Genomic DNA, 25,874 nt, shown 5'->3' on the forward strand with positions numbered 1-25,874 from the left:
AGATCAAATTGTTCACACATCCTGTATATTAAGAGCTGAGTAAACAGGTCAACATTTCAATGGATTGGAGCTATTAATGCATAAAATGACGTGTTTTTGTTTTTCAGCTCTTCTCCATCACCCTCCTCCAAATCAATACCTTTTGGCTCTTATGGTGGCTCTCAGTTCTCATAGCTAACAACTCTTAATTTTTCTTTCTTTTTTTAATGTTTATGTCTATCTGAATGTAATGATTTAAATTAATTTGACAGAAATACTTGTTTATATTTAAAGACCCAAATGCTCCTCAAAGCTCATATCTTCAAGAATGATTAATCTTATTTAATAAGCTGATTAATATAGTCATTACAATTAAAAATTAAGTACCTTATACCTGGATTAAGTACCTCCCCATATGATAGAACATGAGAAGTGTGCTCTAATAGTTATCTCCTTTCATTTCCATGGGCCTTTTGTGACACTGCCTTTCCCTTTTAATCATTCTGAAATTTCCAAAACTTAGAATCAGTTACAGTCAAAAGGGTATATGTATGTGTATATTAGAAAGGAACATAATCTCTAAAAGCCCCTTGTCACAAATACACATTGCTTGGAAATAATGGACAGCTCCAAGAGCCCAAATTTATCCTTTTTTCATCAAATTATAAGTGGGATTATTTCTATCACTTTAACCTGTCATCACCCTGTAATAGCAACAAGAAGAGGGCTGATGTAGGACTGATACATTACAATAGTGGAGGAAATGTGGCAACTCAATATTGGATGGGCTGAATGCTGGGCTAAGTGTCATACTATAGTTGGGGTCAGTGACCATTCACAACTTTAGAAGATTAATGATGATGCATGCCTCTTCCCTCTTGGAGTTAAAGTGTAGACTAAAAGTTCTTAATAATGATAAAATAGGGGGCAACTGGGTAGCTCAGTGGATTGAGAGCCAGACCTAGAGACGGGAGGTCCTAGGTTCAAATCTGGCCTCAGACACTTCCCAGCTGTGTGACCCTGGGCAAGTCACTTGACCCCCATTGCCTACCCTTACCACTCTTCTACCTTGGAGCCAATACACAGTATTGACTCCAAGATGGAAGGTAAGAGTTTTTTAAAAAATAAAAATAATGATAAAATAAATGTTCAGACAGGGTCAATGTGGTCATTTGTTTTGATCAACTACGTATATTTTACATTATATAAAGGAGAGAGAGAATAGAGGAAGGAAGGAAGCAAGGAAGGAAGGAAGGAGGGAGGGAAGGAAGGAAGGAAGGAAGGAAGGAAGGAAGGAAGGAAGGAAGGAAGGAAGGAAGGAAGGAAAACATCTCCTAGAGAAGTAAACTCCAGTGTCTGAACAAAAGATCAGGATTATTACTTATGAGAGATTCTGGCACTCATGGTGCTTACACAAAGTTTATTTAGTAGTCAAGTCTCATAGATATAACAATCTGGTTTTCCAACCCATGGTAAAATTAAAGGTGGGCTTTGAGCAAGGAAGGATATAATATTTTAAAAATATTTTTAAAAATCAATAACTAAGATTTAAAATGAGAAAATAAAAGCATCCGTAAGCAGTCACAATAAGAGATAAATAAGTCAAGGAAGCCTCAAAGACTTCAATAGCCCCTCAGAAAACATGGGGGCAGCTGGGTGGTTGAGTGAATTGAGAGCAAGGCCTAGAGACATGATGTCCTAGGTTCAAATCTGACCTCAGATACTTCCTAGGTGTGTCACCCTGGGCAAGTCACTTAACCCCCACTGCCTTGAAACCAATATATAGTATTAATTCTATGACAGAAGGTAAGGGTTTTTAAAAAATGCTTCTACAATTGATAGTCATAATAATGACTGTGAGTCACCAAGAAAAAATGCTCAATAGAGTAAAACATCAATTAGCAGGGACATTTACACACACACACACACACACACACACACACACACACACACACACACACACACACACACACAGAGGCTATTGTACTTCTCTTTGACACTAAAGAAATACTAATACAGTAAGAATATAAGCATATATAGCACGGGATACTACCAGATCTAAATGTTTACATTTTAATAACTGTTCCAAAGTGTGAAGAGAAAAGAAAATCAAAATTTGTACATAAAGACTAACTAGTCAAATTATTTCTATGACTGTACTAGAACATCAAAGTAATTCGAATAAATACCTCAATTTTTTTTAACCTCTTACCTCCTATCTTAGAATCAATACTGTGTATTGGTTCCAAGGGAGAAAAGCACTAAGGGCTAGGCAATGGGGGTTAAGTATCTGCATCTAGATTTGAACCTGGGTGTGGCCCTCAATCTACTGATCCACTTAACTGCCCCCTATACCTTACTTTTAACTATTATTTATAACTGCCCAAGCAAATTAGAAGGCTCTAAGTGACGTGTCAGACTCAATGAAAAGCCTCCTGAAATCAGTCATTAAGAGATACTGCTAAGTAACTAGATTTATTCCTAATAAGGCTTGGTTTTCAAAAACACTGTATTTAACTCAAAGTTATACCTGAAACTTTTTTCCTATTATCAAATCCCTTCTTAAATTTTTGGAAAGATTTAGAGACCCAAGTATCCGACTATAAAAAATATTTATTTAAATTAACTTCAAATTAAGGAAAAAGATTTGTCATAGTCACACATGTAACTTCCTACAACAAAGCCCTATATCCCATTACATCATTAAATCCTGTATCTGAAGAAATGCTACAAACATAATAAACACGCTAAACCAAATAAAATTCAAAAATGTGCTGTATATGGGCAATCTTTTGAAACTTAAAAAACAAACAAACAAAAAAACAGCTCATGGAAAGAATATGTAAAATATTACCTCTACAGCCATGATGATAATAGCAGCTTTCTTTTTGATGGTTGAATTAGCCGGAAGATTTGTTAAAGAATGTACCCCCATTCCAAGACTACTGATAGGTGGAAGATCAAGCCAATCAGGATCTCTTATTCCTCCCATACAATCTTTTGCCATAGGATAGATCGTACCATTTCCGTCTCTAAGAATAATAGGTGATTCCTACATTGAGGAGAGGAAAGGAAGGGAAAAAAATTTGAGTCATTTTCAAATTGCATGTTAAAAAGAATGTTAAGAATTATACTATTAAAATATGTTAATGATAGGGATAAGAGCAAAACCAGTGATTTCACTTCTCTAGCCAAGGCCTAGATGGGGCATTTTCTCTACCAATAAAGGTCAGTACCTTTCCTTGTAATTTATAATCTTAACAATTACTTAGAGAATGAGAGGTCAAGAAACTTTACCAAAATGACAAAGCCAATTATGTTTTAGAAGAAACACTTGAAACCCAGTCTTGCTGACATTAAGGTCAACTCTAAATGCATTATGCCCCACTGCTTCTTATACAGGGTTAAAATGACCAAGAGGTTTAGAAACTGTTAGTATTAAACTAATAAAAGCCACAGGAATGGGAGTATTTCAAAATTGGGTATTGGCTCATTTGTAATTGTTGACGAAAATCAAATCAATGGAGAAGAGGCTGGAATAGTTTTTTTTCTTCAAGCAAGCAGAACTGAAATCAAGCTACCACAATACTCAAAATATGCTAGATGCTTTATAAATGCTGCTATGGGTTACTAAATAAGCATCCTAATTTCCTTGTGTTTCTTTCTTTCTAAAAACCCTCACTTTCTGTCCTAGAATTGATACGAAGTATTGGATCCAAGGCAGAAGAGTAGTAAGGGATAGACAATGGGGAGTTAAGTGACTTGCTCAGGGCCACACAGCTGGGAAGTGTCTGAGTTTACTTGAACCCAGATCCTTCAAACTCAAGACCTGGCATATGCTTCTTAACTAAAATATTTCACTATTTTCATACCTGTCCAGCTGTAAAAATAGCAACATTCCTCTCATTCTGACCAAGGAAGGCAATACTGCTAGTAGGAAAATTGTTTTCCTGTTCTGCTTTTCCTGTAGCAAGGTCAAAGATACAGTATCGCACCCAATTCCCAGTCTTCAAAACAGCATGCACACCTTCAGCAGCATATAAATGAAGAAAAAAGAAAAATTACTACATTGATTTTTCTAACACCAATATCCCAATAATAAACCCAAAGACCTTCAGCAAGTCAGCATGAAAAGTAATTCGAACAAAACATAACATCCAGACTCAGGGGGCATATAGCAAGTTCAATCATAGATTGGTACCACCACCAAAGCTAGTACCTACCATCAATGCCATCACCTTAAATTCATCATTTTTGAAAATTTTATCACATTTGTTCTTGAAAATAACCATGTAAGGTAGGTAGGTCTAGGTAATTTATGTTAGCATTTCAATTTTACAAATGTAGAAAGTGAGATTCAGGCTAAGTAACTTACCAAAGGTAACAGAATAAATGGTGGAGCCAGGGCGCAAACCAAAGCTTGAATCCTAGTATAATACTCTTTTCACTACACTAATGCTGCCCTATTACTAGGGAATGCCTCAAATTGATCTAGACCACTTCCTTAAATTTTCATCACATGATAAAATGGAACCATTCCCATTTACTTATTACAAAAGCATTTAAAGTATAAAAAAACAACAAATGGGAAATTGGAAAAAGTTGAAAAAAGTCTTACCTTTTGAATCCACATTCACTGCTAAAATTTCTGTTTTTTCAGGAATACAAAGCTTCTTAGGGGTCCTTTGGAAACAGTCAGGAACCTTGGGTGTACCACCAGTTTTGACCACCTACATGGTACAAAAAGAAATTAAGCCTCTGAGTTAACAATCAAAGGATAAAATAAAAACTTTAAATATAAACTTCTACATATATTAAAATATGACTTCAAACATACCTGTAATTCATCAATTCTAAGAAGTCTGCAATCTTGAAGAAGAGAAGATGGATCAGGATCTGAACTAGAACTGCTCTGACAATTTGTATTACTGGAATTGCCTGGAAATTTCACAGCAACATATGCACCATCTACTTTTAGTACCTAAATGTGTAATATATTAAAAATGTTACTTAAACATTAATTTGAAATCAATATATAAATTCTACACATTCATTCTATTTAAAATTAAGAAAAGACAGGAGAATTTAACTCCTTATTGTTATAATTCTTTTGGTCATTACCATAATAGGAAACAAAAAAAGATGATAAAATCAAGACAGAAATTCTGAGCTACAAGGAACATTAGAGATCATCTATTCTACTTCCTTCACTTTGCATATGTAGAAAGAGTCCTAGAGAAGAAAAATGATTTTTCCAAAGTTACAAAAGTACTAAATAGAAAAAAATAGGATTGTTTTGGAAATCTTAACCAAATTTAAATGGCTAGTGATTGTAGACATTCAGTCATCACCAAACAAAAATCCACAAAGTTAATCTATTTTTTCCCTCTATTAAAAAGCTATCAACAACAATCAATCCACATTTTAAATCATGGGATATCTTGCACCTGTACTAAATCTTGTTCAATTTCCTATTATGGCATATCTGTCCCCATTGGTTCTCAAAATCTATGGCAAAGAAGCAAAAATTCTTCTAGGTCTTACAAGACTGCAAAAGTTTTGATTATAGATCTCAACAAATGTTGTTTGGCTGGTTTTGTTTATTTGTTTTGTAATAACAATACTCAAAAAGTATCTAAAAAACTATAAAGGACCAGCAATATGCTTTGGAGAACATAGTCACATCTATAAAATCATAGATCCCTGAAGTTTATGAAAAGATAATAAATTATTCAGAAGTTGAATAACACAGGATGTCTTAATTCAGCATATAAAAATGACAGCCAGAGATTGGTTTTCTCTCCCACACAAATTAAGTTTTATTAAATTAAATTAATATTGCAAACTGCAGACAGCATATTTATAATAGAAACCTGAACAAATGCATTTAAGATAAAATATAAAGTATATGAAGAAACTTTTAAAACCTATTTTTTCAAAGCAATATTTTTGTACTTGTAGTCTGTGAAGTTACAGAGTCCATTGACACCCAGAAGAAAAAAAGCTTTTCAATTTTATAATCATTCTCCTTCCTTTCTTAAAGCAAAGTTAGATGATGCAATGGATAGATAGAGCATGTGGAATCGGAAGGCTTGAGATTCAAATATAGCCACAGAAACTTAATAGCAATATGACTTCAGGCAAGTCACTTAACCAGTTTATCTCAGTTTCTTCATTTGTAAAACGGATATAATAGCACCTACCTTCCAACGTTGTGGTAAGGATCAATGAGGTAACAACTGTATAACATTTAGAACAGTGCGTGGCACACAGCACTATATAAATGTCAGTTATCATTATCATCATTACTCTTGCTCCCATACTACTGTTGTTGCCACCACTACCACCAATATTAAGACTTCAGAAAATTTTATTCAGACCCATAATAGTAGCTAACATAGAACTTCTATATTTTCAAAGTGATTGGATCAAGTCAAGTCAGTAAACATTTAGTATGCACCTACTGTGTTAAGCACTGGGGACAAACACACACAAAAAAGTCTCTGTCCTTGGGGCTCTATCAATCTAATGTGAAGGAAAACAAGTGATATGCAAGAACAAGATTTATACAGGGCAAAGTGGATATAATCACTAAGTGAAAGCCTATGGATTACCTGTAAGCTAATTATTATAGGAATTGCCATCTTTGCTTTACAGATGCTCAAAGTAAACTTGAGAGGGCAGAGTAATTTGCATATGGCCACACAGTTAAAGCAGGGTTGTGAGGGGGGATTCAAATCTCAGTTTTTATGTCTAGAATCCTTTCCATTATAGCAAGCTGCTTCTCATCTTAAAAGAACTCCAGGGCCCTTGTTTTGACAACTGGGAACAAATATTCAAAATAAAATTGTATTTATGGATAGTTAGTATGAAAGTAAGAAAGCAAGAATTCTTAGGTTTTTTTAAAAAGTTAATTGGTTTTAGTTTTCTCTTATTAGGGAAAAAGCCAATGATTTCCTTTCACTATTTGGCAGAATTTATCATAAAGAGCTATACCTAGGGAATACATTTTTGCAGAAATACAAAATTTTTGTTCAGTTGTGTTTGACTCTTCATGACCCTGTGGACCATATCACACTAATATTCTTTATGTGGGGCTTTCTTGAAAAGGATACGGGAGTAGTTTGCAATTTCCTTCTCTACAAGGTTAACTCAAAAACATAGGTTAAGTGATTTGCCCAAGGTTACAGTTAGTAATTGTCTGATTTTGAACTCAGATCTTCCTGTCTCCAAGATCAGTACTCTATTCAATGAGACATCAAGCAGCCTCTGAATACAAAATAAGAAACTTCAAAACAGATGACTTCAAGTTTTTAGGCAAAAAAACTTTGCCTTTCTAAGAGAAGAGAATGATTTCTATAGGACACACTCTTACTAATGTATTGTGAAAACAAAAACCACAAGTCAAATATGCTATTATCCTACTTAACATAATCAATATCTCTCTCTTAAAGAGTGTGTGTGTAAGGAGGGGGGGAAGGGAAGGGGTTGTGCACATTAACTTTTATTGCAGCCTTTCCAACTTTATACCTTCCTCACCACTTTCCCTTAATAGCAAAAAACAGTTAGGCAAAATGAGACTATTGAGTTATGGCATATACAACATTCCACAATTTCTCCACCCTTCTACTGCAGGAAGTGAGTTTTATCAGCTATCCATTAGTACCATAATTGCTTATTATATTTATCTTTAAAAATTAGGTTGACTGAAACTTTCTGATTTCAGATCAGTCATTTCCAAATACAATAACCTCCCTACCATGCCTCCAGCTCAATGAGTCTTAGTTTTTAATCAAAGAAAAGCAATTAATCAAAAGAAAACAAAAACATGCCAATTCTGACAAAATACACACACTGTTCTGTACTCAAAATTCTCCACTCTAAGCTGAAAAGATGAATGCTGCTTTATCTGTTCTCTAAGACTCAAGACTAATCTTATTAGATAATGAAAGTTTGGCTTCCTTTTAATGTCCTTTACATTTACATTATTGTATTTACTTTGTAGGTTGTTTTTCTGGTTTGCTTTCTTCATTCTGCATAATGTGATAAAAAAAATTCCCAGGTTTCTTTTAAATTCATCATATTCATTCATTTATTTTATCACATTCACCTATTATAATTTCATCAACTATTTCCTAATTACTACCTAGCCCCACCATGGCTACTATGACTTTTACAGCAAATAAACAAACTTTCTTTTTCTATAATTTGTTTCCCTGGGATACAGATTTTGTGAGTCAAAGGGTAGGGATATTTTAGTGAATTCCTTCATATAAATTCAAGTTTTCCCAAATTAAAAGTTCACAACTATAATAGCTATATTAATTGCTATACTCCCAGGGTCTCCAACATTGGTTATTTCCATCTATAACCATTAATAGTATGATGTGAAACCTAGGAATTGGTTTAATTATAATTTTCTAATTAGTGATTTATAACACATTTCAAATATAGCTGTTGAAAAATTTGTAATTCTTTTCAAAAATATGTACTTAAATTGTCCTTAATATTCCATGTGATGCAAAGTTATTCCCCTTCTTCTCTATTCTCACACTTAAAAATTTAAATTTTTATTCTGGTTGCATTAGTCTTGTTTTTACAAAACTTAAAAAGTAAAACACTAAATAAAAATTGCTTATAATTTCTATTATGCTCATCTCTATGCAAGTCAAGGAACCAACAAGCATTTTTAATTGCCTACTACATACCAAAAATTGTGCTACACACTGGAGATATGAAAACCAAAACCAAGTAGCCCTTCTAAAGAGCCTTCCATCCTATTAGGGTAGACACATACACATATAAATATATTCAAAATAAATAAAATATAACCACAAAGTAGTTTTAGGGAAGGGGAGCAGTAGTAGTTGGGCAGATAAATAAGGCTCTATATATACTCTTCAAGGAGGGGAAAAAAGGAAGGCTAGTGCAAAATGTGCCATGTAAGGGAAGAACTAGAAGAGCAGCTAAGCAACAACATTAAAAAAGAGAGAATGTATTAAGCTAATAATGAATTCTCCCAATAACCAGGGTTCCAACACACAGTATCTTCCACTACTGGATTTTGATAATCTGATACTTAATATTCAAAGTCTTTATATATTTAGAGTTTATGGGACAGATAATATAAGTTGCATATCTAAACTTAATTTCTAGGCAACCATTTCTAGTTTCCCCCATATTTTCAATTAGGTAATACATTTTCCTGAATTTATTAAATATTGAAATACCATTTTAATTTTCTCTAAGCTTTGTTTATCTAATCTGTTCCAATGATTTGCTCTTCTAATGTTCACCCAGTACCATATAGTTTTGAAGATTATTGCTTTGCAATATAGTATCAACAACTGGTACTGCATCTTTAGGCCACCACTTCCACCTTCCCCATCTCTGATTACTTTCTAGATCTTTTGTTCATCCAAATGAACTGTCAATAGTAATTATTATTTAAATTACCACCGACTGACAGAATGAATGGCACAGCTCTAAATTTGTAACTTTTATTATATAGATGCAGTGCTAACACAAATAGTTTCTCAAATTACTTAGTCCTGAAGGGACGGTTTATACTTTTAATTATATTAAGTCCTAAGTATATCTTGATACGTCAACCGCCACCTGGCCCAATATTCAGTGTATTTTGTAAAAAGTTAAAACTCATGACAATACTGGAATAGCATCTAGGAATAAGGTAATAACTAGGGTAGACTATCTAAAATGAAGGGCAGCAATGTATAATAGGTGAGTGATATAAGAATATTGAATTTTCAAAAATGAAAATTTGTAAAGGTCTAAAAAATGGATGGAGGATGTTCCTGGCACTAAGTCCTTAGATATTGAAGCTATTCATTATCAAACAGCAGGACACTGTTATAGTCTCAGAAAATACTATGAAGTTCAGACATAAGAATTTCTTCCACCATGGAGTTTTTTAATGCAATAAATTCATTAAAGACATAAGGAATAAAGTTAATTAAAAATGATGTTATGTATTAGAGAGTTACCAAATAAAAGAGGAAGGGTATTACTAACCAGAGGTTTCAGGAAAATTCCATGGAGGACATGCAGTTACTTTTAACAGTAGGATTCATAAACTGGGTGAAATCTTAAATGCAATTTAAAGTTTATTATAACTCTTAAGATTGATTCAATCCATAAATGGAGTGATATCAATAATTTTTAGAAAGCAGGTTAGAGAATATAATGGACCTATCTACAAATGTTATTACCAAGTTACCCTAAAGAATTCTTTAAAAATTAAGTTGCCTATGTAAGAAGCAGAAATGATGTAACCAATATCATTAGGGCACTTTTAAGTTATTAAATCTTAACATCTCAAGAAGAGAGAACAAAGGTTTCCTCCAAACCTTGCCAACAGGAACATTCTTCACATCTTCTACGAACACCACCTCCCTAAGAGACCATTGTTCTTCATTCACCTTCTCCTCTTCTTTTGGAGCTGGAGTAGACCGTCGTCGTTCTTAGACAACAACAAAATGGTAAGTACCAAAAAAAATAAAAATAAAAAAAATTTAAAAGAGACTTTATAGATTTCATCTAAATACAAGAAAAAATATGTTATATGTAAAGAACTAATAATGTTAAAATATAAAAAGATAAAATGCTTAAAAGCAACATATCTTAACAATTGCTATATATCTCTTTATAAACAGACATGGGTTTAAAAAAAAAAAAAGCAGCCACAGCAATAAACAAAGTTTTTTGAATACTACAAGAAATTAAGAACAAATAGGTTAAATAAATCCAAGTAGAATTTAAGAAGTGGAAAATCTGATAAATTTATACATAATTTTGCCATAGATTTACTGTATGAAAATTAATGTTTCATTTCATTAAGTCTTCCATAACCAGAATCTGGAGAAACTACTTGATTTTAAGATGTAGAATTTGAATAGAATGACATCAAACTTTTTTGATGTACTGATACATAAAGATTATTAGGCAGCATAACAGTCCTCTGAGTTAGTCTGTCTTTCACATGAGAACAAACGGGCTATAGCTGACAATCCCACCTTACAAATATTAATGAAATGAAGAAAAAAATTTATTTTTTAGTAATGCCACATATTTCAATGGATCTATAATCTCATAGCTATACTTTTTATAATCACAGAACAAAACTCATACATGTCATATTATCATATGCTGTTCTGTTCCATGTTCTCCCTACAGCTTAGAGAAATTATCCAATATCTTTGAAGTCTTCTTCTAGGACTTTATTTTTTTGTGTATCATTTGAGCTGGCCTTTTATTAACACTCTTCATTTTCTTCCATCTCATCCTCAAAATATGACTAGCTCACCTCAAATTTCCTTGATGAAGTTCCTTATACTGACACATTTTAGAACTAGGTCCATTTTTAGAAATATAATAAAAATCTACTCACTTTCTTCCTCCTCTTTAATTATGGGTGCAACTTATTATTTATCCAGAAATACTTGTAACAGATATATTAATGGAAACAATAATTCAACAAATTAAACAATTAAATTCTAAATCACAGATGGGATTATAGAACCTTTCTAATGCCTTCTGTAGGTTATGGGCCAATCTCTTCTGAGTAAACACAAAACTCATCAAAGGGGCCCTATAATATCATCCCGATTACATAGACAAAAGAAATGCACCAGACCTCGGAAACCATTTCTTCATTTGAACTATTTAAAGAATGTCATCCATGACAAAAGAAAAACTCTTTTAGAAATTAACATTTTCTTATTTACTTTCTCATTTTTGATGTTAGAGATAGTAATTACTGTCAATGAGGAATATATCTCTGAAATTATCAAGGAATATTATATTGGCTCAAGTTATGCACAAAAGACTCCTTGTTGTCTTTCATTCTACCAAGCTAAGAATTTTTTTATCAACCATCAACACCATGAGATCTAATGTTTTTCACCTCTATTAGCTGTGACTCTGAAAATATGGCATGAAGTATAGAACTGCTACTGAAAGCTGGTTGATTCTTTACTGTTATTTTCCATCTAGGTTTCATCATTAAAAGAAAAAGTAGGCACATGGAATCACAGTTACTAACATGTCTTTTTCAGGAGTAATAATGCTTGATTTTTTTTTCTACTTTTAAAAACTCTCCCTTCATCCTAAACTGTGTTGTAAAATAATCCCAGGCTATTTTTAAGATTGTATTGTATATACCACCTATTTCCTTGGAATGCAATTAATTTGTCTAATTGTCCTGATTTCGTTTCAGTGTAGTAAAAACATACTAGATTTTTAATCACAGGACCCAAGTTCAAATCCCACCTCTGTTCCTTACTCTTATGACCATAAGCAAGGCACGTCTCCTCTGAAGGTTAGTTTTCTCAACCATAAAATTAGGAAGATGGGACACAATACCCCATGAAATTCCACAAACTTATTACTATAGAATATCTGGGATTGGAGAATGATAGCTAACAGAATTAAACCCTATCATCCCACAATAAAAGTCAGGTACTGCAATGTCTTAGAATACAAATTGAAAACATGAGAATTCCTGCCATCAATGAAATTTTATTTTATTGGGGTACACAATAAATACTTAGAATAAGTATACAAAACTATACTATACAAACAAAATAAATACAAGTTGCTTCTGAAGGGAAACACAGCTGGAGGAATCAGAAAAGACCTTAGGAGGTGCCTTATGAGTTAAACTCTGAAGAACACTAGAGATTCAAAGAAGTTCTGGCAAAGACTGAATACATTCCAGGCACAAAAGAAAACTTGTGCAAACGTTTATAACAACAGGAGAAAAGATGCCATGTGTGGAGTTCTAAGGTTGCCAGGAGGTCTGGACTATAGAGTGCATGAAGAAAAGAAATTGAATGGAGAAGGTATAAGACCAGAAACATAGGTTGAAATAAGTTTTAAATGACAAGCAAAGACAATAAAAAGTCAATGAAGTTGAATTAGGCAAGTGAGTGGCCTGTGCTCTAGAAGTATAATTTTGGCAGCTATGGAGGATAAATTAGAGGAAACACTTAAGGTAAGAAGACCAGTTAGGAGGCTACTGTAACAGATGGGGGGAGAAGTGATAAAGTCCTGAATTAAGTCAGTGGACATGGAAGTAGAGAAGAGAAAGATGGCTTGCAAGGTGCTGGAAGAGTAGAATCAATAACATATACCATATAATTGAGTAACCTGACCCAAGGGTAACCTGACTCTACCCGTGGTACCGCCTACCTAGCTGAAGAGAGGTTAAGTAGCTTGCCCAGAGTAGCAGAACTAGTATTTGAAGAAATATTTGAAGATAAGTCCTAGTCCGGCACACTATCCAATATGAAATGAAGCCTTTTAATCTTTTAACTTTGATCTACTGATGACAAAGTATCAAAGCTTCAGAAATGAAGAACTTTAGAAGTGATTAACTCTCATTTTACAAATGAGACATCTAAGGCACAGAGAGGTTGAGTAACTTGTCCAGGGTCACACGAGGAGCATGTGTGCAAGCCAAGATCACAGATCTGGAGCTTAAGTGACTAGAGAAACCTCTAGACCAATCCCTCCATTTTACAGAAAAAGAAAATGAAGACCTGGGAGGAGAAGGAGCTGCCTAACATCGCGGGTCAAGTAAATATCAGAGGTGGGCTACAAACCAGGGTATTCAGACTCCAAGGCAGAGTCTTTGTTCATTTGTACTGCAGTTCTATATATCAGTTCTTCATACAATTTCCCTATCTTGTCATTTTCTTCATTGTGGTCTTTTTTTAAAATTTAACTTAAGTACTGAAAAATGTGATGAAGAGTTTTCCTGAATATTATTCCTTTTAAGCAGCCACAACCAAGTTCTTTTTCTGCCTCTCTAAAGATATCTGTAGAGCAGTATTTAATTTAGGTACCAATTCATTTTAATTTAGGGTCTATTTTATCCTGGGAATATCAATATTACTTCAGTGTGATAAGAGTATTGTCAAAATTATAAGAACTTTTTCTTTTTAGAATCAGGTTTTAAGTTATAGTCATACCATTAAAAACATTACAATGATATAGGCTAATACAGCTACATAAAAACAAACTTATTTTAAACAATCTATACAAGCTACATAACTTACTATATGGCATTGATGCACTGCTTGCAATTGAAGAAGCATCACTACATGTGGAAGCTGGTGAAGGTGGGGGACCCATTTCAGTTTTCACAGGCTCCTGTTTACTTTCAGGTCTAAAATTCAAAATGAGATTTTACTTCTCGGTAAGAAAACAAGCATCAAAAAATACAACATTAAAACTTGGTAAAATGATTTTGAGGAAATAATTTTGTATTAAACTATACTTAGAATTTCTCAGTTGTGTCCAATGCTTCATGACCATATTTGAGGTTTTCTCGGCAAAGTATTTTGCCATTTCTTTCTCCAATTCATTTTACAGATGAGGAACTACAGCAAACAAGGTTAAATGACTTGGCCAGGGTCACATCTAGGAAGTATCTGAAGCCAGAATTGAACTCAGCAAGATGAATCTTCCTGATTCCAAGCCAACTGCTCTATGCCCAGGGCCATTTAGCTGCACTTTTAGGGAATGACTCAGAATCAAATTAACTCCCTGTTTGTCCTAAATCAAGAAACTTCACATTTTAGTAATAGAGATCAAACTTGGTTATCTCTAAGCTTCCTAATCTATGCACCAGCAGCATAGAACACATTTAATTCAAATTAGTTAACTCGAGTTAGGGTACATAAGTACTTCAAATAAAAGTCTTTATTTAATGACCTATTTTGTGACCATTAAAGAAATGCCATAAGGCAATTTTTAGCTGGAAAAAAGATGTCATCTAATATGAAGTTAAGAAAAAAAAGAAATGAAACCAGCAATTCATCCTGTGAACCACTCCAGTCATCAAGAATTATACTCTACTCGAGAAGGTTAAATGGTTCAAAGTCTCATTATCTAAAATCAGTAATGCTCCTTATTAGAAAAATTAATCATTTTGATTAATAAGGAAAAAAACAAATCTTCCCAAAAGTGCAATAACAAATTGAAATCTGAACATTTTTAAAACCAAAAGTAAGGTAAATGTATAGATTTAAAACTAGAGAGTAACTGTTAAGAGTTGTTTTGTTTTTTTTTAATCAATGTCAGACAAAAAGCCAAGACTTTTTAAGAACAAGATTTACGATAAATATAACTATATGGCTGAACCATGAAGAGTAATAATTTATATATTTCTACAAGAAAACAACGTAATAACATCCACATGGAATTAATAACTCTATTAAAACCAGTTTTTCTTCCAACTTAATTTCCTTTTCATTAAGATTAACAAAAGTGAAGAAAAAAGGACATTGAACTTTGTACCTTTCAAGTCAGTTTTAAAGGTTCTACAACAATTTTAGATGACCACAACAACCTAAGATTTGGAAGTTTATTGGATAATTTAGTAAATAAATTAGTATTTTTTATATTTACTGATGTCAAACAGTTGGTATATGAACAGTTAAAATGCATTATATAAAAAAATCTAACATATAGACAGGGGAAATAGAGTTAAGAGGATAATTATAAAACTTCAGAATTTTTTTCTTTAAAATCTGATTGAAGAGGGCTTCTTTAGAGTAAGGTCACAAGCAACCTCTTTTTCCATCACCAGAGACCCACATTTTAATGGTTTATTTCCACATGGTAGAAAAAAAAGAAGGCAAAAACTTAAGAAGCATTTCCTTCATAGCACACATTTCTACACATTTTAAGCTATATCATCTGTCATATAGTAAGAAGCTATGAAATGATTCAGCAGATCTAACTAATGTTGATCTGAAATAAAGAATAATTTTAACAAAAAGAGTAGTCACGAATTTTTAAGAGGATATATGGTCTAAGGAAACACACCAATAGGAAAATTCCATGTTATTTGATAATCAATTATTCTCATTAACCTTTCTATTTAAGATAGCAGATGATGATTATCATAAACTTAATGAAGGCAGAAACTGAAAATACAAAATGACCAATAAGTCCTTCTATACACAGATTCACTGTACATAAACTTTTAGGGAAATGTTTAAAGTTGTTACTAGGTATTGTTTCTTGAATTAAATAAAATACTGAAATTTGCTTCTCAAATTAATTTCTTAGAAAAAGGATCTTTGTAAGTATCCATACCATGTAAGGTTGTTTCAGTTCCTTACAAGGTTCTGAATTTTTAAAAATATTTTAAAATCAATATTTCATTAAATGTACTTACTTAGCTTCAGTGGTTTTGCTAGCTTTCTCCATATTTTTCAAACTTTCAGGTGAGCGAAGTTGAAATCTACAGCTGTCATTCATATTCCAAACTGACTCCATTAATACACCAACTTTAGGAATTCCAGCACTAATTGAAAAAGCAACTGCTCCAGCATGATAAAGAGGATTATTTCTTAAGCATACCTGGAAAAAAAATTACCATCTAAATAGGAAGTTTTTTTTTAAAGAAGGTTAACAGTAAACAGATAACCATCTAACATTATTTTTATTTCACACACTCCCCAGTAACTTTCTAAAGTTTTATTTTCCCACTACATATAAAACCAATTTTTAAAGATTCATCTTTTAAAATTTGAGTTCAAAATTCTTTCCTTCCTTTCTACTCTCCCTCTTATTTCTCTCCTTCTCCCTTCCCAGAAGCAGTAAGCAATGTTATACAGAGTTTACATAACATTATTTATAAAAGGAAGGATTGCATAAGCATCAGAGAAAGGACATGGAGAAAAGAAATAAGAAAAATACCAGAAAAGCAAGCAATAAAGTTTTAGAATTAGGACTCTTCTAGAACAATATAGTACTTGGTTCCTTAATTTATGACAAATATAAGCCCTCTTTTTTGGGCTTCATTGTATGTCTGGGGCTTTTTGACAGCTACTACTCATGCTTTATACTATTCTTTTTTCTAAAATGAGGACAAGTACTACTTCCCAGGGACTCTGTAGGTTGGCAAACCTTAAAGCTCCAAAACCAATGTCAGTGAAGAGTATCTGTGAATTTGTTGAGGGGAGGGGAAGAATATGGCAGGGGCAAACATTAGACCTGTGACTTCACTGGGATAGTAATAAACAAGGTGAGAAAACAGGCACATAGGAAGTTCCTATTGAATAGGGATTGTTTCAATTCACCATATTTGTAACCTAACACAAATGCTACTTGACTAATTCTATTTAACAAAGCATTAAAAAGGAAAATTTTGTGCAGGCCTGAATTCAAGCCACTAGCCACACAGAATCATTTCCCCAGGAGCCTAGCCATATGTTTCTTCTCTCCAGAGAAAATCCCAGAGAATTTAGCTCCCATCCCTTTATTCTTGACATTCCCCAGGTAACCAACCATGTGTTAATAACCTCAAATTCAGGTTGTACATCACTGGTCATTTGTTCCTGCAAATTCCCAAGAAAGCTTTCATCATCCCTGGACCCAGTCAAATAGCCCCTTCCCTATAGATAATTCCTAGGTTGCACTATCTCAGCCCTAGATGGAAGCTGCCCATCCCTGCCTTTACCTCAGGGCTTTTTGAATAAACTAGAAACACTTTGAATTGGATATCCAAAAAACACCTTAAACCAACTATGTCCAAATCAAAACTCATCTTTCCTCAATCTCTAAACTATTACCACTGAAGGCACCACAATTCTGACAGTCAACCAGGCTCACAACATAGGTGACATCAATTTTTCACTTGTACCCAGCCAAGATAATCTCAAATGGGACAATTTCCATCTTCAAAACATCTCTCTTATATCCTTTTCTCCATTCGCTACCTGGTGCAGGCACTCACCACATCATAACTAAACTACTGCACTATCTTTCTAGTCAGTGTCCCTGACTCATTTCCCTGCACTCCAAGATATCTACTGACTGCAGCTTTTATCTTCCCAAAGGTTAGGTCTAACCAATCTACCAGACTCCCCATTAAAATATTGCAGTGGCTCCCTGTTTTCTCTAAAAATCAAATGTAAAGCTCTGTTTCGACTATGAAGGTCTTTAACATCTGGCACAATCCTACTTTTCCATTGTCTTACACTTTACAACCTTTCAAAGAAAATGATCCAATGACCCTGATCTTTCTCATGTTGCTCACATAGAACACTGTCTGTCTCCCAGTCCTTGTTTTTATAAGCTCCTTCCTCTATCTCTAAGAATTCTTAAAAGATTCAGTTTGAATCCCACATTCTGAGAACGAGGCCTTTCCTATCTTCCACCCCCAAAATGCTAGTGTCTCTCTTAGATTATCTCTCATTTACAACATATAGATCTTCTTATGAATGTAACTGTTGCATGTAATGTGTGTCATTTGATGCGAGTTCCTTAAGGACAGAAGCATGTTTCTGCTTCTCTTTGCATGCCCACTGCTTAAGCGTAATGCCTGTCACATAAGGCAATAAACACTCATTGACAAGAATGACAGATTAAGTCATTACCTGCAAGATCATGCAGGTAGTACCTATCTACCTCTATGTTCATCAGCTATAACTCCTTTCTGACAGTCAAATTTTCAATCACTCTAGCTTTCCTTTTGCCCAATGATACCAACCCACTCCTTTATGCTCACCATGACCTAGAGCAGGGATGGGCAAACTTTTTAAAGAGGGGGCGCCAAAGGAAAGGAAATGCTCATCTGTCAGTCTGTTTCTAAGTCAACTCTTTTGAAGTTTCATTGTATTGTATTGTATTTGTCAGATTAGGAATATTGTTGCACAGCCAGATAGAACATTTCAGGGGGCCATATCTGGCCCGCGGGCCATAGTTTGCCTATCACTGCCCTAGAGTGCAAAATGAAGTATAGTTTCCTTACTTCATTTTTCTAGCTTTTTTTCCCCCCTGATAAGACTAATGTGGATATATGTTTTGCATGGTTTCACATATGGAGTTGATATTGTCTTATTTTCCTTCCCAGTGAGGAAGGAGTAATAGAAGGAGAGAATCTAGAACACAAAGATTATTTTTAATGTTGAAATAAATATGTGGAAAAATGAGGAAGTGTCTCTATATTTACTAGAGCTTATAATCTAGGAGACAAGACAAGAAGCAGCAGTACATTGGAAAGAACTAAGAATCCAAAGCCCTGGTTTAGTCCACTCTATATAACTTGGTAGCTTATATTAGGTAAAAGGAGTTCAAGTTTTTTCCAGCCTAAAAATAACCAGGATTTTACAAGATGATGGAGGAAAAAATATAGAAATATATGAAATATAAACTGTTGGTATATATATAAAGAGCAACTGAGATGTTTATTTCCCATACTGTTTCTCTTGCAATTTTCCAAGAAATTTATAATTACATGAGCAAACTTTTCAAGGTTTAATAAGGATTAAATTCTAAAATATTAAGGGAAACTATTAAAATATGGGATAACTGCTTAGTAGATAAGAGCAGTAATGTATTATTATCCTTTTAATTCAAAAAATGCACCTGAAATTGAATACAACCTATGAATATTAATTATAACAAACAACCAAATGGTCCCTCTACTTTGCAGCCAAGGGAAATTCCTCTGATAAGTGATTTAATTGCCCATAGAAGAAGTTGCTGTCAATTGCAACAGATTGAAACTCTACTTTTCTCCAACATTTGTTCAAAATCCTATCCTATTTATTCTGATTCAAACTGTTCTAATCTGTTGCTGATTTAAGCTATCAAAAAAAAAGCACTATAACAATATGTTACTGTGTTTTCATGAATCCTTTAGATATTATTTTTGCTTTCTCCACCTACTTCTAGGTAATTTAATGTTATTATAATAAAACATCTACTTTAGAACTTGCTAAAAATTGAATCTAGCTGGAAAAAAGACTTAAATCCAATAGAAATCTTTATTTCTATTCAACTGAGCATAATAGTCATCTACACTATGCAACTATAAAATTAGAAAGTCAAAAAGGGATATATATGACTGAAGAAAAATGATAAAAGGATATAGGCCACAGACACAATATGGAACAGGTATATATACTGCATAGAAACCAGGAGCAAAATTCAGTGAAAATAATGTTTAAGACTAGAGATATCCAGTGCTAACATTAGAGTTTCTGAAAAAAGAACAAGCAAAGGAAGAGTGCTACACTGTTATCAACAATAAAATTGAACAACAAAGAAAGAAAGCTTCTATAAGAATGAATTCTGGAATTTTTGGGAAGCTGAAAATGTCCTTAAGAATTAGATGGTTGATGACCCAAAGTCACTTCATAAATGAGCAAATGCAGGCTTTGACACAGTTACACCAAATAGTGATTTTCAAGGCCTAATAATTATTTTAAATAATCATATATATAAAATCATGCCAAAGCTAAAAATCTCAGATTTTAAACACAATTTCTATTTATGTTGCTGTTGAGAAATAACAATATGGAGCTTTGAATCTTTTATCTAATTATGTGTTGCAACCAAATGTTAGGTCACTGGCCATATCTTGCTAGCTAGTACCAAGAAAACTGTTGCCTCAAGAGAGGAAATGAAAAGAAGCTTTTTTCCTCTCACTCATCCTACCTCCTCCTCTCTCATATCTTTGGAATACATCTAGAAAATAGATATTGACCAGAATTCACATAAGTCTTGGGTAGCTACCAATCCAAAGCATACCGAGAATTACTTTGAAACAATCCATATAGTTCTAAAGCAAGTCTTTCACGTGCCAACTGCTTCCTAGTGTGCACTTGAGCTACCCAATGATTAGAAATTATAAAAAAAATAATGAATCCAAGAATTTTACATACCCTAAATAAGCATATTTCTCATAGTAATCTACTGGAATGCTGAATAACTTTTATATAACACTTTAAAGGTTTGTAAAATGTTTTTAATGTTATCTCATTTGATCCTCACAATCATCTTGTGAAGGTGTTATTCCTATTTTACACATGAGAAAACTGAAGGTAGGACGCTAGAAGTCTTATCATAAAATAAGGGACTGTATGAACTTATTCAGTTCTTCCTAAATATAGAATAGTATATTATTGCTAAAAAGGAAGAATAACTACACCTGCCCACTGAGGTTAGAAACACCTTAAATATAAGTATTTGATATTATAATTAAATTATAGAAACATTATGAAGAAAGCAATTTTTAAGTAGAGGTTCTATTCTCTCCACCAAATATAGTTTCAATACTTACCTGGGTGCCAACTGTGATATTAGGCATGGAGGAGATGCCAGCACTAGATTTGGGCTTCTTATTTTTTGCCCTTGCCTTTTCTAACATCTTCTTCCTCTGACTAAAAGGGACCACACCCCTGGAAAAGAACACACATACCAGACAAATGAGAAGTTAAAAGCCTTCTTTTGTTAGGACCTTCATTAAAGAAGGGAGACTGTGATAATATGGAAAAATAATTTGTCATCATTTTATTTTAAAATGTAAAAACCAGTCTTGGCTCCTAGTCCATATAAAAATCAGCAGTTTTGCCAGCCTAGCTATGGAGAAACAAAAACTAAAAAAATAAATAAACAAATTAGTGGGATTTGTGCACTAAGCCCAATGGGATGGTCATACAATACTCTTTACATTTCCATGCACTATGTAGAGTACGTTATCTACTTCTAATACTGTTAAATCATCTTCATTATCTAATAATCAGATATTATCTGCTCCCTTGAATTATCTGGAAATTTTTCTAATGACAAATAAAACATAGCTTGCTTTTTGTAGTAGACATAGAGAAAAATTCTATTGTCAGTAAACAAGTTGGCTCCCCATCTCCAATTGAGGTTGCTTACAAACATTCATTAAAAAAAACACCACTCACAAAATAATAGCTTCGTCTGGGTTATGCTCCATAGAGCAGATAAATATATCATTAATTTTATCACCTATATATCTTCTATAGAGATTCAGCAGTTGAATATTTGTAGTTATTCTGAAAACAGGTCTACTTTAGAAAATTGTATGACATGACTTTAAAAGGATGAAATATTTTGTGAACTCTAAAGTAAATGTTAACAAAAAATGGGAGTCCAACACTAAAATAATTTACAATCTGTTACATTTGATAACTAAGTATTAGCCAGGCCCTAAGTATTTAGATAACTAAAAACATGCAAATTAATTTTTACTGTAACTCACTGATATACATAAGTAGTACATGGGACTTTTTTTTTTCAAAATTAATGTCTAAATGTTTCCTTAATTACATTTCATTTATGCTAAACCTCGTTATTCTTATATTAAGATTAGGTATTTACAATTAAGCTTAGATCAAGAGTTTGGAACCTGGTGTCACTGAATTTCTTTACTCCATGAAGTTCATTTTGGCAAACTAATCAACAAACATTTAATTAACACTTACCATGAACTAGGTTCTATGGCAGCCAGTAGGAATATAAGGGATGAATGCCTGAACCAATATTCTGATAATTCTATTTCATTACATATTGTTTCTTTTGATCCTTTATAACCCCTACTACTGTTTAGATTTCAAAAGTGAAATCCCTATATCATAACGGCATTTTCTACCTTGGTCAAAAAATAATTCAAGAAACATCTGTTAACTTTGTGGGGCAGCTGGGTAGCTCAGTGGAGTGAGAGTCAGGCCTAGAGACAGGAGGTCCTAGGTTCAAACCTGGCCTCAGCCATTTCCCAGCTGTGTGACCCTGGGCAAGTCACTTAACCCCCCATTGCCAACCCTTACCACTCTTCCACATAGGAGCCAATACACAGAAGTTAAGAGTTTAAAAAAAAAATAATAAAAAGCAACCTATGAGGTGCTACAAACAACACCAAGACTATCTCTGTCCTCAGCTTAGAAGCAAGAAGGAGAATGATACACAATAATTCTTCAAGACAGTATGGTAGTATAGTCAATCCCAAATGAAAGGTCAGTAGGAAAAGCATGAGACTTTAAAGCATGGATACAAAGGAATAGGAATGTCCTAGGTATGGAAAACAGCATGACCACAGGGAAAAAACACACACACACACACACACACACACACACACACACACACACACACACNCCACAGGGAACACACACACACACACACACACACACACACACACACACACACACACACGGAATATAGTGGTAGTACCAAATGGTTCAATTTAACAGTTGTATAAAGTGTGATGTGTTAATACAAATTTAGTAAAAATACACTATGGACCCTGAATGCCAAGTTAAGGAGTTTGAATTTTACTGAAAACTAATATGCTGACCGTGTTATATGATCTATTCATAAAGGAAAACACTGTGGCAACAAGGTGAAGGACAGACTGGGGAGGGAAGTGGGGACAAAGGAAAGAGGGAATGGTGAAGGCAAGAAAACTAGTGAGAAAGATAATACAATACTTCAGTCAGATACAAACCAAGGTTAGGAAAGCCAAAGGTATGGCTGGATAAGATATTATGGAGAGCTAGAAAGCTCAGTGGATTGAGAGTGAGGCCCAGAGACAAGAGGTTCTAGGTTCAAATCTAGCTTTAGATAACAACGTCCAAGTTGTGACTTCAGACAAGTCACTAGATCCCCTTAGTCTAGTCCTTACAGCTATTCTACCTTGAAACCTTTACAATGTATTGATTCTAAGGTAGAAAGTAAGGGTTTACCCACCCCACCCTAAAAAAAGATAATACTGCATTAAAAGAATTCATTTGCTAGTTAGATGAAAGATGACAAAGAAGAATCAAAAACAAAGTCAGGTTTTCAGGTAATTGAAATACAACAAGGAGAGAGAACAATACTGACAATGATAGTACAAATGAAAAAGAAGAATAGAAATTAAGGTTAGGAAAAGAAAGCAAAATGAAGTCTCCTTTCATAGTGAAAAAAATGCCATAAGCATTTTGATAAAATTCACTATCTTATAAGAAAAAAATTATAGGAGAAACCTATTCTACTGAAGGCTATTTTAAACAAATCTAGCTATCTGATCCCCTTGATTATATTCTACCTTTTCTAGCATTAATCAAAAGCAAATAGCTGAAGGGTAGCTAGGCTACTCAGAAAAAGAGTTAGGCCTGGAGATAGGAGTTCCTAAATTTAAATCTGGTTTCAGACAATTCCAAGCTGTGTGACCCTGAGGCAAGTCACTTGACCCAAATTGCTTAGTCTTTGCTTTTCTGACCTAGAATTGCCATAGGGATAGAAAGTAGGGGTTTAAAAAACAAAACACACCAAAAAAAAACACCAAATGGCTGTTCTAGTTTAAACCTGGGGAAAAGTATTTTTTGTAGGCATTTAAAAAATATTTGTTGACCATGTACTCTGCAGATTATTTCAAGTTCTTCCATAAATAAAAATGAAACTATTTTAAAACCCTTATATTATATATATATGTATATATATATAATATTATACGTATAATATATATATTATATAATTTCACACAAATGAGTCTGGGAAATTCTGTGGGCTTTTTTGGTTGTTTTGCTAAGTGTTAACTTTTACTCTACCTCCTAAGGGCTACAAAATATCTCAATTTTCAGGTACAATTTTCTCTAATAATTTCCTTTTTTTACTTACCACCAATACAGATTATTCTCCAGTTGAGCACAGGTGTATAGAGCACAACAGTGTAATGAAACTATCCGTTCTCCCTGAAGCTCTGAGTAAGTTTGTGCAGTATGCTCTAGTTTAGAGGCAACAGAACTTAAAGTTTCATCCACCCATGTGGCAACCTAAATTTAGAACAAAATATTGCTTGTTTAAATAAAAATAATTTTCACAAAAGAATTTTCTCATGACAATCCATGATCTACACACTTCATTCTGACATAGAGAATAGAATAATTGAAGTTCCATAATGTGTTTTCATCTAAATGCCGCATAATAGGTATATTGCAATTCTTTCAATTTTTGCTGTTCTTTTACATACCATTAATCTGAACTTATTTACACAGAAATAACCATATATTAACTATTATCATATTTTAAAAGGGTAGGACAGGAAAGTTAACCCTTTCAGCCCTGTAAATGGGAGTGGGACGGAACTAATAATCATGAGTGCAAATAATGTAATTTCTACCTGCTTATAACAGTAATCAAGTCTTTGATTCTGTTTAATTTGGAAAAATAAAAATTTTTCAAATACTAGTATTTTAGAAATATGCATACTATTATGCATAACTCCCTCATTTCTACCACCTTCCCACTATCCCTACCGCCTAGTAGAAATGTGCTGCTAAAATGCTAGCTAAATAGTCCAGAGAGAACAGAATTTTCTGTCATCAAAATATAACTTAATTTTTGCCAACAGTCTGTTTTAAATAGTCATAAAATGTAAATTTATTTAGGAAAACAATGAGGTCTTACTTCTGGTCAAAAGAAAATTAAATTATGAATGAATAGCAATATGGTTATTTCATACCTTGTTATTGTCCGTAGCTACAGTTGCTCTGATACTATTTGCAGAAAGGAGGACTATCTTTTCATTGGTTAACCCCAAAAACGTTGCTCGTGGATGATGTAATGAAGGATTCTTTGAAAGCATAAGAAAAATTATTACTAATTTGTAAACTGATTTGTCAAGATAATTAAATCAGTATTTGAAAAGTTAAGTACCTGTGCATTCCTATAAGGCTCTGATTCACTCCATTTCCACTGATAGAGCTCCCCTTTATTGCTAACTGCCAAAAGCTCAGAATACAGAGCTCCAATAGATGTAAATTTTGTTCCATCCTGCAAAATAAATTAGAAAAATGTAGTATTATAAGAAAGTATTTCTGAAGTTTTGTTTATATTTTGTTTAATTCATCAAAACATTATCTAGGAATTAAGAAAAAACAAACAACAAGAAATGTGCTTACAATATAGAAAGGAATTTGTTTATTCAGAAATGACCATGTATTCACTATTATCATATTAAAGAAAGGTATGGGAGAAGAAAGCTACCCCTTTCAGCTCTCGAAATAGGAAAGGGAGGGAGCAAATAATTATGATTCTATGGGGAAAATGTTGAATTTGAATTAGAGTCT

General features: G+C 33.4%; 1 protein-coding gene across 1 annotated transcript in view; it reads right to left on the reverse strand.

The window, feature by feature from the left end:
* The window catches only part of UBR5 (ubiquitin protein ligase E3 component n-recognin 5), a 179,179-nt gene that overhangs the window by 56,527 nt on the left and 96,778 nt on the right, over window positions 1-25,874 (reverse strand). The window contains exons 10-21 of the mRNA XM_044684009.1: window positions 25,462-25,578; window positions 25,268-25,378; window positions 24,424-24,578; window positions 21,083-21,200; window positions 16,187-16,371; window positions 14,058-14,167; window positions 10,347-10,459; window positions 4,817-4,960; window positions 4,598-4,709; window positions 3,852-4,006; window positions 2,834-3,031; window positions 2,656-2,726 (exon numbers count right to left, since the gene is read on the reverse strand). Coding sequence (XP_044539944.1) covers window positions 2,656-2,726; window positions 2,834-3,031; window positions 3,852-4,006; window positions 4,598-4,709; window positions 4,817-4,960; window positions 10,347-10,459; window positions 14,058-14,167; window positions 16,187-16,371; window positions 21,083-21,200; window positions 24,424-24,578; window positions 25,268-25,378; window positions 25,462-25,578 — 1,589 coding nt within the window. The remainder of the gene's footprint in view (window positions 1-2,655; window positions 2,727-2,833; window positions 3,032-3,851; window positions 4,007-4,597; window positions 4,710-4,816; window positions 4,961-10,346; window positions 10,460-14,057; window positions 14,168-16,186; window positions 16,372-21,082; window positions 21,201-24,423; window positions 24,579-25,267; window positions 25,379-25,461; window positions 25,579-25,874) is intronic.

Source organism: Gracilinanus agilis, chromosome 1 (genome assembly GCF_016433145.1).
Source record: "Gracilinanus agilis isolate LMUSP501 chromosome 1, AgileGrace, whole genome shotgun sequence".
Classification (NCBI taxonomy): domain Eukaryota; kingdom Metazoa; phylum Chordata; class Mammalia; order Didelphimorphia; family Didelphidae; genus Gracilinanus; species Gracilinanus agilis.